This window comes from Dromiciops gliroides, chromosome 1 (genome assembly GCF_019393635.1).
Source record: "Dromiciops gliroides isolate mDroGli1 chromosome 1, mDroGli1.pri, whole genome shotgun sequence".
NCBI classification, from domain to species: Eukaryota; Metazoa; Chordata; class Mammalia; order Microbiotheria; family Microbiotheriidae; genus Dromiciops; species Dromiciops gliroides.
In genome coordinates this window covers 236,396,997-236,411,422 of record NC_057861.1, presented here as the reverse complement: position 1 = coordinate 236,411,422, position 14,426 = coordinate 236,396,997, and the positions used below count along the sequence as shown (strand labels likewise).

The following is a 14,426-nucleotide window of genomic DNA, read 5'->3' as shown; positions in this document are numbered from 1 at the left end:
TAAATAAAATGTAGCGATTAGCTTTTTTTTTTTGAGGCAATTGGGGTTAAGTGACTTGCCAGGGTCACACAGCTAGTCAAGTGTTAAAGTGTCTGAGGCCGGATTTGAACTCAGGTCCTCCTGAATCCAGGGCCAGTGCTCTAGCCACTGCGCCACCTAGCTGCCCCAGCAATTAGCTTTAAAAGAAACAGTGTAGGTGATGATAAGATGTATTTCATAACTAAAATTGCACCTAAAGAACAGGAGAATACTGTGGACGAGAGCAGTGAATGATTCACTTGGAATCAAAGGAGCTGGATCTCTGCCACTTACCTGTGTTCACTTATTACCTGCACCTTAGTTTTCCTCATCTTTAAAATAAAAGGGTTTCAACAGATGGTCCTTTAGGTCCCATCAGGCTCAAGACCTGTGATTTTCCGAAAGAAATGTGATCCTTAGTTCACTACTTCACCAAAGCCCTTACAGATGACACCCCAGAGTTGACACACTGGGTCATACGCAGGCATTTTTCCAGCACAAAGCTCTCTGTAATAGACTTGGGCCGACATGCCTCTCACTTCAGATCCACTTAATGAGCCGTTAGAATGGCTTATTATATTAGTAAATTATATATAATATATAAAATGTTGATCTTGGACAAGTCATTTGACTTTCATGGGCCTTGGCTCGTCCAGAACCATAATTCACATTATCCAGCCCTTGTCATATAAGTAGAATTACTTACATATACATACACTTATCCAAGTCCTTTTTTTACCCTAAATATTACTAAATTTAGTAAACTGGAACACCACAGAAGGAAAAAGAACAGGAACAATAAGAGAAAGTGCCAGCTTCTCTTTCCCAAATCAATTTGGATAGCAAAAGATGTTCCCACTGAGCTCAGGGCTGAAAGGGAAGAGGAAGCAGATCCCTTTTAAGTCTCAAAGGTACAGCACTTAACCTTGAACTGGACTGGGAAGCAGACTATAAGGTCAGGATTGATGCTAAAGGCCCCTGTAATGTATTCCCAAACTGCTCACTTATCTAGGATGTTAAATTACATCAAATTTCCAAGCCTGGGGAAAAACAATTCCCAGGAGTCAGAAGCTAATTTATCTGCAGAGGAAAATAATTGTGCTTCTACTACTTTGCTGATCCTCCCCACCGCCACCACTACTACCTCCCCACCTCCCCAGGTACCAGGAAGCAAAACTAAGTGTCTCTAAAAGAGACCAAGGGAGCCCTCTGAAGCTTAAAATCCACACACAACTCAACAAATCTCATAAAGCTGGACTTCAGGCTAAGAAAAATTCCAAAAGAACAGACTTCATAACTCTGTATATGGACAGCTGCAAATGAGGAGACTTTAGCACCTATAATTTTGCATCTTAAAATATTATATTAAAGAAATGATTTTTTAATAATGTTTGTTTTAGACTGATTGGAAAATAGTTGTTGGGGGGAAACAATCCTAAGAAATCTTGCTTGAAATAAGCATAGATAAAGGAAGTAATCATATAAAGGTCTCCCTACGTGCAATTTACTTTCAGAGTAAAAACAGGATAAAAGCAGCCCCCAGGTCCCTCCATCCCTTCTTTTCTCTTTTAACTCATTCCCAGATACCTGGTGATCCTTGGGCTTCCAAGTTGTGTCAAAAGAAAGGTCAGCAAACCTAGCTCAGTCCTACAATTGGAAGGGGAAAAAGGAAGGCTCAAGAGCATTCACAGGAAAAAGGGTCATTTGGAAGCCCCTTCAACGCAGGTTCATTTTTCAATCAAAGCACATTAAGTGTAACATTCCCAAACCACCAGGAAGCAAGGCAGACTAACTAATGAAAACCGTAAGAGAGACATCAGTTCATGGGAAAAAATAATTTTCTTCAGCTGTCAACCCATTCCCCCCCCCACCCCCCTTCCCAATCCTGAGCAGGCACATGCCTATTTCCTTCATGAATGTTCCCCAGATATGTCCTCCAGTGACCCGGGTCTACATGTTGCACTGGGTGGCTTAGCTTGGATCCACTATCCATCCTCAGCACTTCTTTCACTTTGAACAGAAAAGATAAGTGAGCTAGAAATACAATCTAGGATTAAATTTCTTCAAAACTTCAGATAATCTAAACCCAAGCCTAGGCACTGTTCAAAAACCCCATCCCTCTGTGGGTGGCCATAGCTCAATCCTTTCCTGAACCAGGCCCCATAATGCCCACAGATTCAAAGATGATGTGTGCTACAATGAATGAGGAAGCTCATACCAAGTCCACTATAGACACCTGTACTTCAAGGAATTCCTCAATGGATTGATTGAGATATACTCCCCATATTGCTAAAGCAGGGTTCTTAATCTTTGGGGTGTGTGTGTGTGTCTATCAATGTCTAGTAAAGCCAATAGACACCCTTCCTCAGAATAATGTTTTTTAAATGCATGTTATAAAATACATAAAATTTCAAAGGGAACCAATTATACCGAAATATGATTAGCAATTTTTTTTCTTGGTGGGGGAAATGAGGGTTAAGTGACTTGCCCAGGGTCACACAGCTAGTAAGTGTCAAGTGTCTGAGGCTGGATTTGAACTCAGGTACTCCTGAATCCAGGGCCGGTGCTTTATCCACTACACCACCTAGCTGCCCCAAAATATTTTTTAAAAGACAAATTCGCCAACCCTAGTTTAAGAACCCTGAGGAGAATATTGCGGTTGTAATTCCCTGGTGGAATATGTGGAGTATGGATATATAAAGAAAGGCAAAACATAAGATATTAGAGGGGTAAGACTTAACTGACTCACAGATTCAGCTTTTGAGGGTAGCCCTTGCTTCTATCTCCAAATATTCAAGGAAACAAAAAGAAGCAGTTTTTAAATGTCTCCTAAAGACCCACTGGGCCGGGTTTACTAGATTCCAGGTGATAGGGATGCACCTTCATTTCATTCACTCAGTTAAAAAAAACTCAAGATTCTGAAATGTTTTGAGTTGGTCCTCATCTGAAAGGCAAGCCTTTCTGGCAATTAGGTACAGTATTCGATCTTTCTGATTTATCAAAGTGGTCCCAATTTCAGAGTACAAAAGATAACAAATCCTATGCCAAGACAAGTTCCCAACAGCATGAAGTGTCAAAGTCACAAAGAGAATCACCAATTTTCAAAACCAAAGACTTGAAGGAGTCTTCCCAAAAATCAGATAAGGTTGTGGTGAGCATTAAATTCTGTTTGTAGGCCTCAAAGGAAAACCAAGAAGGAACACATTGTACAGAAAAGCAAACAAACAAACAATACCCTTTTATTTTTAAAGCTCTGGTGAAAGAATAAGCTTCCAAACGACATCCCATTTTTTTAAAAAATTGTCAACTAACCTACCACTGGGTTAGTCACACTATACAGACTGCATCCTAACTTAAAGATGCCTAAACATTTCATGGAGTATTTACAAATGTATCAGTTAGGTAGTAAAGTTTCATTGCAATTTTTCTAACTTTCTAGCACATATTCCACAGTAAAATAATGGGGTTATATTTGTATTTTTGTATAAAACTTATTAACAAATGGAGAAAGGCGATTTTCCTGAGAGAAGATTTGTTCTTGAAATATGTTTTGTCTAACAAATAGGAAATATAGAGAGATGGGATGTTCTTGGTAAAAAAAAAAAAAAAGAAGAAAGAAAAAATGCACAAAGATATCTAGTTAACTTTTTTAAATTATTTAAAGTACCATTAAGTTAAAATGTTTACATTCATTATAAAAAATGTTGTTAAATCTTATGCAAATGATTTAACACTGATTGCTGCAACGCAAATTGCACTTCTTAAAAAATTATTGTATACATGGAAGAAAAATATCTTGTTTACTACCCTGTTTACAAATTCAGACTGACTTCAGATCAGTCAGAGAGAAGATGAACTTTCAAAAACCTCAGTCACAGTGTATGTTAAGAAGTTATAATGCAGTCTTAAAACTGAGGAATAGTTTTCATGAGACTTCAGGAACCAGCTCAGCCTTGAGAGACATGTGCCAAACAGCTTCGTTTTGCTTTCCTCCGTAAGTGTACACAGGAGCTCTGATACGAAAAGTTAGGGAGAAAGTCTGTGGTCATGAAGGAATTGTTTGTTGGTTTCAAGGACATCAAAATGATAGCTCAAACTGTGTGTTATTTGGGGGCAATAAATGCTCAGAACTCTTTTTTTTTTGTTTGTTTTCCTAAATCTCTCCTGGCCATCCTTCAGAATGAAAACCCCAGACAAGTCCCTTTATCCGGCGTGTGGAAGCAAGGATGAGGAAGTCACATCAGCATGCAACCTGCATCTCAGAGACAGGCAGGCAGGATGGGCTGGCCGAGTGGCTGGCTGTGTTGAAGATGCATGAAGCAGGCCTAACAATAGAGGAGGAAGAACGATATTCTCTTTGGTTGTATATCTTTAACCCTGGAAGAGATCCATCTTCTCTCATTTCTCTTGCATAGATGAGGAGCTGGATGGTAAGGCAGAAAAGCCTCTTTGGAAAAAACACCTCTATCACAATAAAGGCACAAAAAATACACATCAGAGGAAAGTTCTGCAGCATCTTCACTGCTGCATAGACTGCTTGAAAAAAAAACATTACAGAAAGTGTGGGCGTCTAGAGGTCGAGGCGCCCCTCCCTCCCAACCCCATCCATGGAGGTCTCCCAACTTCCTTTTTCCACTGAATCAAGCAAGCGCTAAAGCACACCATGAATCCTGTCTCACAGATGCTGTAACTTCAGCCGTGGAGGTCAGGCTGACTCCTGAGTACAGCCCATCTTGACCTGAATACTTGAGAGCGGTGCTTTCAGGGCTAGTGTTCTCTCCTGGACCAGTCATCACTGAGGATCCCGCCTAGTGAGGAAAAGGGGGGAAGGGGAGGAGGGAGAAGAGAGAGCAAAACAGAGAAAGAAAGAAAAAGAGTGATGAATTTGCTGTTTATTTAGCACAGTTTCATTACCTGCATAGATCATAAGTATCTGGAGGACTGGAAGAAGGGACTGTGGCCTTATATAGAACTAGAGCCACCGGGGGGCTAGGAAAAGGGTACTGCTATACCTGAAACAGGCAGCCCAAGCTACTTGCACAATGTTCACCCAACACTGGCAATTTAAGCTTTTAGAAACATTATCCTGTTATCCTTATTACTCATGGCAGTAACCTCCCAGGAAAAGAAACAGATGTGCTAGGCTAAGGTACAAAAAGGAAACTGGAATAATCCTCCTTATAAAAAGGACCAAGCAGAAAGGATCTCCTGGTTCAAAGAATAAACCCGTATGGGGTTGGGTACAAAAGCCTCAATGATTGCATTCCCAAATTAGCCATTCCAAAAAGAGAAATAAACAGCCAAAAGTGTTGCATACACATGGGCAAACACATGCACACATGTGCACGAAAACATAAAAAACTATAATAGATCTCCATATAATACATATAATAGATCTACATGAGGCTTGGTAGTTCTATCAAAGACTGAACAGAAAAACACCCAGTTCAATATTACCTGACAAATGAAATTTCTGAGTGTAAGACAGCCATCCTAAATTTAATCTCTCTCTCATAACTTAATATTTGTTCAGGAGAACTGGCAACAATTGATCCTCATTTCTTTCTGAAGAATTTCCACATCCTCTATCTACTAGAGTACCACCATTATTTCTTTCAGGCAAAGTTCATTTTCCCTGCTCAATTTATTCATACTGCACAAAAGTGAAAAGTCAAACAGATGTCTTCCCATAATAAAGCAGAATGAATCACATGCAATTAATAAAATTCACTGTGTATATTTTCTGGGGTTGAAGAAGGGAAAGGTTCTATTACAAAACTCAAAATGTCTTTGGCTACACAACTTTGAGGGAAGAGGGTTCAAATACTACTTCTGAAGTGACCTCTTGTGTGACCTTGAACTCCCTTACTTAACTTCCCTAGGTCTGTTTCTTCATCTGCAAATTGAGAGTATTAGAGATCTACACTCTCTTCTCTTATTTATTTATCTAGCTGCTTTTCTCCCTAGGAACTAAAAGAATTTTGCGAATGTTGACTATAATCCAAGGAGGAAAGGCATTAATGGATCACATCTTGAAGGTATGTCAACTTCTTCAAGCTAATTTAGCACCTACTATTTCTAGAATACTCTATATTTTTCCAAAACGTTTTTTCCCAAGTGGTTATATCATTGTAAAGTCTGAAAAAAGAATCATGAGAAAATGCTAATGGTGATAAAAATGGATGCTTTTATATGAAAGATAATTTGGAAACGCATTCAACTGAACTGATGTTATCTGACTAGTAGTAAGTTTTGTTTCATGTTCTAGATACATGATATTGTGTATATTATTATTGTTTCTAAGTTTTCTTGTATTGTGAATTTTGGAAAACCAGTGAATAAGAAATGTTGTTAAGAGGATAATACAATTGTATCAGTGGAAAATGTGATCTCTTTTAATCTGGGTAAAAAGAAAAAAGGATCATGTGAGATGGGGCAGGGCAGGTGTTCGTTCACTCCTTGGACAGCTGAAGAGACTAAGGTACAATTGTGTCCATCAAGGACTTGGACAACAGACTCACATTCTTTGCTCCACTTTAAGAAAGACTGGCTGCTGGGACAAGGCTCCTGTATTTGTGGCATTAAGTAAAGATAAGCTGAATAACAGCTCTGGGCTACTATAAAATAAAGGGGTTGATGAAAGACTTAAAATATTCTTATCATTGCAATGACCAGCCACAATTCCAAAGAACTCATGATGAAACATGCTACCTGCTTCCCAAAAGAGAAAGGACAGACTCACAGTGCAGATTGAGACATATATTTTAGAAGGAAGTCAGGGCCAATGTGACAATTTGTTTTGCTTGATTATATGTATTTGTCACAATAGTTTTACTTCCCTTCTTTTTTTAATGTGGGGGAGGGAAAGAGGGGAGAGAAGATGGGTTTTCACTAATTAAAATAATTAAAATTTAATTTTGAACATTTTAAAAATAAAATGAAGGGGGTAGGCTAGGTAAAATCAAAGGGCCATTCTAAGTCTTATTATCCTATTAAGAGAAGAAGTGTAGGGGCAGCTAGATGGCGCAGTGGATAGAGCATCGGCCCTGGAGTCAGGAGTACTTGAGTTCAAATCCAGCCTCAGACACTTAACACTTACTAGCTGTGTGACCCTGGGCAAGTCACTTAACCCCAATTACCTCACTAAAAGAAGAAGAAGAAGACGAAGATGAGGACAAAGAAGAGTAACTGGTTGTTTGGTTGTTTGGTTGGATGGTTGGTTGGGTTGTGGTCTGTTGTGGGGTTTTTTTGTTGTTTTTTTTTTTATTTGTTTGGTTTTTTATTTTGTTTTTAAAGGGCAATGAGGGTTAAGTGACTTGCCCAGGGTCACACTGCTAGTAAGTGTCAAGTGTCTGAGGCCGGATTTGAATTCAGGTCCTCCTGAATCCAGGGCAGGTGCTTTCTCCACTGCACCACCTAGCTGCCCCCTGGTTTTTTAATAGCAATGTTTCTCAAAGTACCACTATAAGGCCAGCACATGGAGCAGTGCAGCAAGCTGTCACAGACTGTGTCAAGGACAGGTCCAGGACACCAAGTCTTCTGACTAGACAACATCGATATTTAGGTCTGACTTTTGGTGACCCCATTTTTAAGGTTTCTTGGCAAAGATGCTAAAGTGGTTTGCCATTTCTTTCTCCAACTCATTTGACAGCTTGGGAAACTGAGGCAAGCAGAATTAAGTGACTTGCCCAGGGTCACACAGCTAGTAGTATCCGAGGCCAGATTTGAACTTAGGAAGATGAATCTTCCCAACTCCAAGACTGGAACTCTATCCCCTGTGCCACCCAGCTGCCCTTTCAGCTCCTCAATAAGTAGATAAAAAGATAAGAGGATTTAAAACATCAAGGGATCTTCAAGAGTCTATACATAAATCAACAAGCCTGTATTAAACATCTAATCAGGCACTGGGCCAGGCTCTGGATCATCTAGTTCACACCTTCCAATTTTAGAGATGAAGAGACTGAAGCCCAAAGAAGTTAAGTGACTTGCCCAAGGTCAAATTAAGAAGATGTAGAATTGAGGCAGCTAGGTGGCACAGTGGATAGAGCACCGGCCCTGGAGTCAGGAGGACCTGAGTTCAAATCAGGCCTCAGACACTTAACTCTTACTAGCTGTGTGACACTGGGCAAGTCACTTAACCCCAATTGCCTCACCAAAAAAAAAAAAAAGGAGAAGAAGATGTAGAATTGGGACAAGAACCTCTGACTCCAAACCAAATTTATCACCTTGTCTCTCTGTCTCTTAAATAATATTTCCTTCTTAGCTAGAAACCAGAATCTCTGACAATATACAAAATCCTGGCCAGCATCAAAATGTCACCTACTTCTTAAGGAATATAGACTTGAGGACTTTAATTAAATGATTTGGGGTGGAGGAGGGGAATATGATCCTATTAGTGAGATATCTAAAATTTTAAAGAGATACTTCTCATAAATATGAAGTATCAGAAATAATTCTATGAATTATATCCAACAGCTTATTAGCTGTATGAACTCTGGACAAGTCAATTAACCTGACTTAGCCTGATAATACCCTTGGAGGTGATAACAGCACCTATCTCACAGGTGTTTTGAGTTTCATTTGAGATAATGTATATAAAAGCCCTTTCTAAGCACTATATGAATGCTAGCTATTATTGACATTACCATTTTATTACATTGCATAATATATAATTCCTTAAATATTATATAACCCTAGTTATGGAAAATTCACTGTCACCTCTTCTCCCAAACAAGTTAAGAATTTATATTTATTCCACAAAAAGACTCTTCAGTTTGAAATGTAACCACCAATTGTATTAATTGAACTAGAAATCTCCTTGAGAGTATTTCAAATCATTCTAGTTATAAAAATTAAATACATGGTGCAGCTAGGTGGGGCAGTGAATAGAGCACTGGCCCTGGAGTCAGAGGGACCTGAGTTCAAATCCGGCCTCAGACACTTAACAATTACTAGCTGTGTGACCCTGGGCAAGTCACTTAACCCCAATTGCCTCACCAAAAATAAATAAATAAATAAATACATGGAAAACTTTTTATGAATATACCTATAAGTAAAGGTACAAATGATCCATTTAACCTGATGTTCCCTCCTAAGATTGGGAAACAGTTTTCAGGCTCATTAAAACCCACAAGACATTAGCACTCTCTTTATTTCCAGAAAATGCTACATTTAGCAAAGGAATTGTCACAACCACCTTCATCAACAACAAATCCTGCCTATTTTGGTCCCAACATAGACCATGTAATTTACCCCCTCTAATTTGGCTTCTATAAGTCCTAGAGTTGCTCTTTGGTACTATAATCAGTGTTCTTTCTCAGTATATGCCCACAGAGGATTTTTTTTTTCTTTCACCTGTGACCTGTCTTCTGACTAATCCAGTATTTTTTGTCATACCTCAGGCAGAAGGTGCTATGCTTGAATATCAGGCTTAGGGGGGAAAAAAAAGGTATTAGGCATAGCCCATGTCTTCAAGTTGCTTAGGATTCAGTTCTGAGGACAGTCATTTACCAATAATAACAATAAATGGTCTGAAGAACAGGTCACACTGAGAGCTGGGGCAGTTGGGAAAGATTTTCACGGAGCAAGTGGAACTTAAGGGAGGGATTGAAGAACAGGTGGAACAAAAATTAAGATGAAAGAACGGTAGAAGGTATTCTAAGTGACTGGAGGTAGAGAGTAGGGGAGGGGAAGAAGGAAAGAGAGGCGATAAGGAGGGGAAAGCAAGGTAAGAAAGGGGGAAGGAGAGGAATCATGTATAATATGAGCAGCTTCTCCAAATGGAAGTAGAAATGGGAAGCACTTAATTGATTGACTTTATCAAAATTTAGAGTTTGTGCAGGGAAATCATAGGAGATGAAGTTAGAAGAGGTAGGCTAGGGACAGGGTTGTGAGAAAACTCATAAACCAAGCTAAAGAGCTATAAGCCGTCCAAATTCTATCACTCTGTAAAGATAAATTACCACTATCATTGAGCTTAGAAAATAGAAATGGGAATAAATCCAAGGTGAAATGATGCGATGACCATTTTTCTAATTGTTCTTTAGGGGAGGTGTTACTTAGAACAACAAACAGCCCAAGAGATGGGGAAAAGGTATGGAGAGAAAGGCAGGAGGGCACAAAGACAAATCAGCTCCTTTTTGATTTTTCCCTAAGACCCTAAGGATGTGAAAGGGTACTCCCAAAATGTTCTCAGTGCCACCTGGCTGCTGATCCTGGTATTCCCCTGAAACAGACAACTGTGTTCTGTTCCACAGTGCTCCCAGAGTAAAGCACGAATATATGAATCAGTGCACCCTTGAATCCATTTAGATAGGGAGCCTGGAATTAGCAAATGCCCATAGAGGATCAACTCCTTTTTTACAAATCCTGCCTTTGCTCTGGCTATTTCGGATGCCTGTAGTGTTCTCTTTCCCCTCACTTCCATATCCTGGGTTCCCTCATTTTCCTTCGAGGCTAAACTACAATACCCTGGACTTCCTCCATGAAACCTTTCCCGAGACCATAGCTGTTAGTAGTCTTCCTTCCAAAATGAACTTGTATTTATCCAATATGTATCTATTCTGTATAAACTTGACATAGGTACGTATTTTCTCCCTCCCAAGGCAACTCCACAAGACAAGATGCACGGTGCCAGACATACACTAGGTTCTTAATAAGTATTTATTAACAACTCTTTCCTTTCAGTGGCATCAAGAAGTTTCCCGCAGGGGAGCATGGAATTTGTGGCCTTGGACTACATTTAATTCATGGATTTCTCCAAGACCAGCATAGCCCTTTCAAATGGACTTAATCCAACATTACATATTTCTCATCCAACCAGAAGTGAACAAACAACTTATTAGTAACACTAAATTGTTCAAATTTTTAGTGCTCCTGAGGAACACAGAAAAGGATTCAGAACATCAAACTAGCTTCAATCCACTTGCCTGGCCTTCCCCTTTCTATGGGCAGGTCAATGCCCTCCTATATTAGCACAGCCCTGTAACCTGTTTGTTACTTAGCCAGAAAGGGGAACTCATTATTTCCCTGATCAAAGTGCAGTCAGGGTATGAGGGTGGGGCAGAAATCTGCTCTGTGTTTCCATTCACGGCTTATCTGCCCCCACCCTCCCACAGAACACACCAAAAATGGAGACATTTCCTGTTGAAAGACTGCACAGTCAGCACCAGACCTAGCCTGGGCTTAGCTTCTAAAGCAGGGCAGGTTAAGTAGAAGACAGATGGGATAGCTGGACTAAAAAGCTCTCCTCTTAAAAGAAAGATGACTCCAGGAAAATCCTGGGTTTCTCTCACAGACATACCACACACGCACGCAAAATCTCTAAGGACGACTTTGGGCTAATCTTAAAGTTACCCAGATTTTATTATGCATAAATATTTTTATTGCTGTTGTTGGATCATTTCAGTACTGTCTGACTTCAAGATCCCTTTTGGGGTTTTCTTGGCAAAGATACTCCAGCTCATTTGACAGATGAGGAAACTGAGGCAAACAGGATTAAGTGACTTGCCTAGGGTTATACATCTAGTAAGTATCTTGAGGCCACATTTGAACGTAGGAAGGAGTCTTCCTATAGCTTTCATTAATTTTCTAAGTTCTCCATTTGAAAAAAACAAAGATTTTGCATATTCTGAATAACAGTTTTGGGACAAAGGACAGACTAGGAATAACATACCCAGAATGACAATTCCACAGAAGGGCAACTTTTTAATGAAATATGAAAATCTTTTTACAAATGATATTATATTCTCATGAGACCAAATGAATAGGGAATATTTCTTTTAGAAAGAGCATTGGGGTTCTGCAGAAACTAAAGTGGGATTCTCTGCATTATGGACTGTATACAAGAACTCCATTTTGGAGCTCAGTTATCTGTCTAGGGATCTATTCTTAATATGGTCTAGATTTAAAGAAACAGCACAGCTCATCAGCTTCATGTGTATAGGGAGCCCAGGATGATTCTCACTGCATTCAGATGATATCAGATGGACTGACCCCCTTAGCTTCATTCACCTCAAAATCTGTCTGCTGATGTTGACTTTGGTCTCTCCTTCATGATGTCTCAATGAGTCTGTGGTAAAGACTTTTTCATTTGTGAGGGGAAGCCAAAATGGCCTCGCTACTGAAGTTATTTTATCTGCTTTTGTAGCCTCTAGCTTAGACTCTTTTAAGTGCTTTATATATAACCTTCCTCCAAAGGAGATTCACACAAAAAAAGGATGGTTTATGTTTAAATTCTAAGGAGGTTAAAAAAAAAAAACCTCCCCACCTGCCACAGGAAAAAAAAAAAACTCATACTAACTATTCTCTACAGAATACTAAATGGCACTAATCACAGTATGGAAAATATTTCATATTTGTGTCAGTAATTTATGTGGGAACACACAAAGTTTAGGTAAAAACTGCTTCTCTAAGTAGATTGTCTTTGAGATTAAAATTATACAATGAATCCCACATAAGTATGTCTTTTAAATTTGGTTTTGTTGAGTTTTTCAGTTGTGTCCTACTCTTCATGGCCCCTTTTGGGGTTTTCTCAGCAGAGATCCTGGAGTAGTCTGCCATTTCCTTCTCCGGCTCATTTGACAGTTGAGGAAACTGAGGCAAGCAGGTTTAAGTGACTTGCCCAGGGTCACACAGCTAGTAAGTGTCTGAGACCAGATTTGAACTCAGGAAGATGTCTTCTTGATTCCTGGACCAGCACTCCATCCACTGCACTACCTCGATGCCTATATAATCTATACAAGCCAATAAAAATAAGACTCTCCCTTGGAAACATCCTGGTAGCCAATGGACCAAGAAATAAAACCCCAAGTCGTCATAGGTTCACGGTGCTACACTTGTGTGGACCAGGGTTATAATCTGTTCAATTAGATATTCATTGAGCAAAGTATTTGGGCTAAGAAAAATTCTCTACCCACTTACCTCCTTTAAGGGAAATGGAAGATACATTAACTCATATAAGTGTTCACCACTAATCAAAATTTTAATAAGCATCCAAATACAAAATTCTTTTGTTCTTATAACTTGGGGCTAATTAGTATGCTAAAGAACCAGCTTAACTTCTGAGATATATTAAAGTGAATTCTCCTCTTCCAATTTACCAGGCAAATGGTCTAGTGCCCTATGGTTATAAAGAGGATTTAAAACTTTTCAGGATAAAGTCTCTTAAGTGTATTAGGGGGCAGCTAGGTGGTGCAGTGGATAGAGCACTGGACCTGGAGTCAGGAGTACCTGAGTTCAAATCCGGCCTCAGACACTTGACACTTGCTGTGTGACCCTGGGCAAGTCACTTAACCCCAATTGCCTCACTAAATAAAAAAAAAAAAATTTTAAGTGTATTAGGAGAATTCAGCTAAAAATACATTTGAAAAATTAACTGCCAAATTTTTGTAATGCACTCGAATCAACATACAAAATGGTAAAAACTCCAGAAATTGCCAACATGGAAAAAAAAAACATAGCCATCCCTCAGAGAAATAAAATCCTCTGTAAAAGGAGGTCACATTGTTAATACAATAGTTCTAAGTCTCTAAATTCCCCCATTAGCAAAATGGGGATAATATTTGCAAGTGCCTTCAGGTCCCTGAATGAAAAATGCTATGTAAACTGAAAATTATCATTACTAACTTCCAATAATGCATTTAAATAGCACTGTTCTTCCAGAACTTCAAAGGGTTTTGTGGGCATCTCCCACTCACTATGTATAACATCCCTGGAAACCAGATGGTAGGAATTATTTTCCTCCTTTAATGAGCAGGGAAAATGGAGGCACAGAAAAGACTCAGTAACTTGCCACAGTCAGGGAGAGCCGGGACCTTCAGGAGTCCAGTTATCGGATTCTGCTTTCCCCTCACTCCTAATCTAAGATATCTCTCAATTTAAACTTTGAACTACACTTAGGCTTCCTTATGACTCTAATAATTCAATTAGAGGCAGCCTAGAGTTGAAAATACTTGGCCCTTAATAGAATAAAATTGGCACCAAGGAATATGGGCCTACAGTTCTGTGGTTCTATCCCATATTAACAGCCAAATGTAGGGTGCATGCTCTTCATGGTTGAAACATCTTCCAAACATTTACTTGGAATTTTGTTTACTCACAAGAATCATTAGTTTATTTTAAAAAAAAAAACTTGTCTATTTGTTAAGAGCAGTGTTTAGTAAAAATACATACATATGTACATACATACACACACACACACACACACACACACATATATAATTTCTCTGGGTTCCCTTCTAAATTCTAGACCATACAATCAGTTCATAGAGAAACCCTGTAACCTAGATCGGTGAATCATGGCCCCTCCTGGGCAGTTTTGCTAAAGGTCCAGGCTATTGCTATATTTCTTTTTCCCTAGAAGGTGATCCTTCTGGACACCAACATTGTGAACATAGACTGTGTTTGAT

General features: G+C 39.2%; 1 protein-coding gene across 3 annotated transcripts in view; it reads right to left on the bottom strand.

The window, feature by feature from the left end:
- Positions 1-3,257: 3,257 nt before the first annotated feature.
- GATA6 (GATA binding protein 6) overlaps positions 3,258-14,426 on the bottom strand; it is a 42,955-nt gene continuing 31,786 nt past the window's right edge. For all 3 annotated transcript variants that reach the window (XM_043979874.1, XM_043979864.1, XM_043979881.1), the window contains exon 7: positions 3,258-4,826. In XM_043979874.1, the coding sequence (XP_043835809.1) occupies positions 4,659-4,826 (168 nt within the window). In that variant the 3' untranslated portion in view covers positions 3,258-4,658. The remainder of the gene's footprint in view (positions 4,827-14,426) is intronic.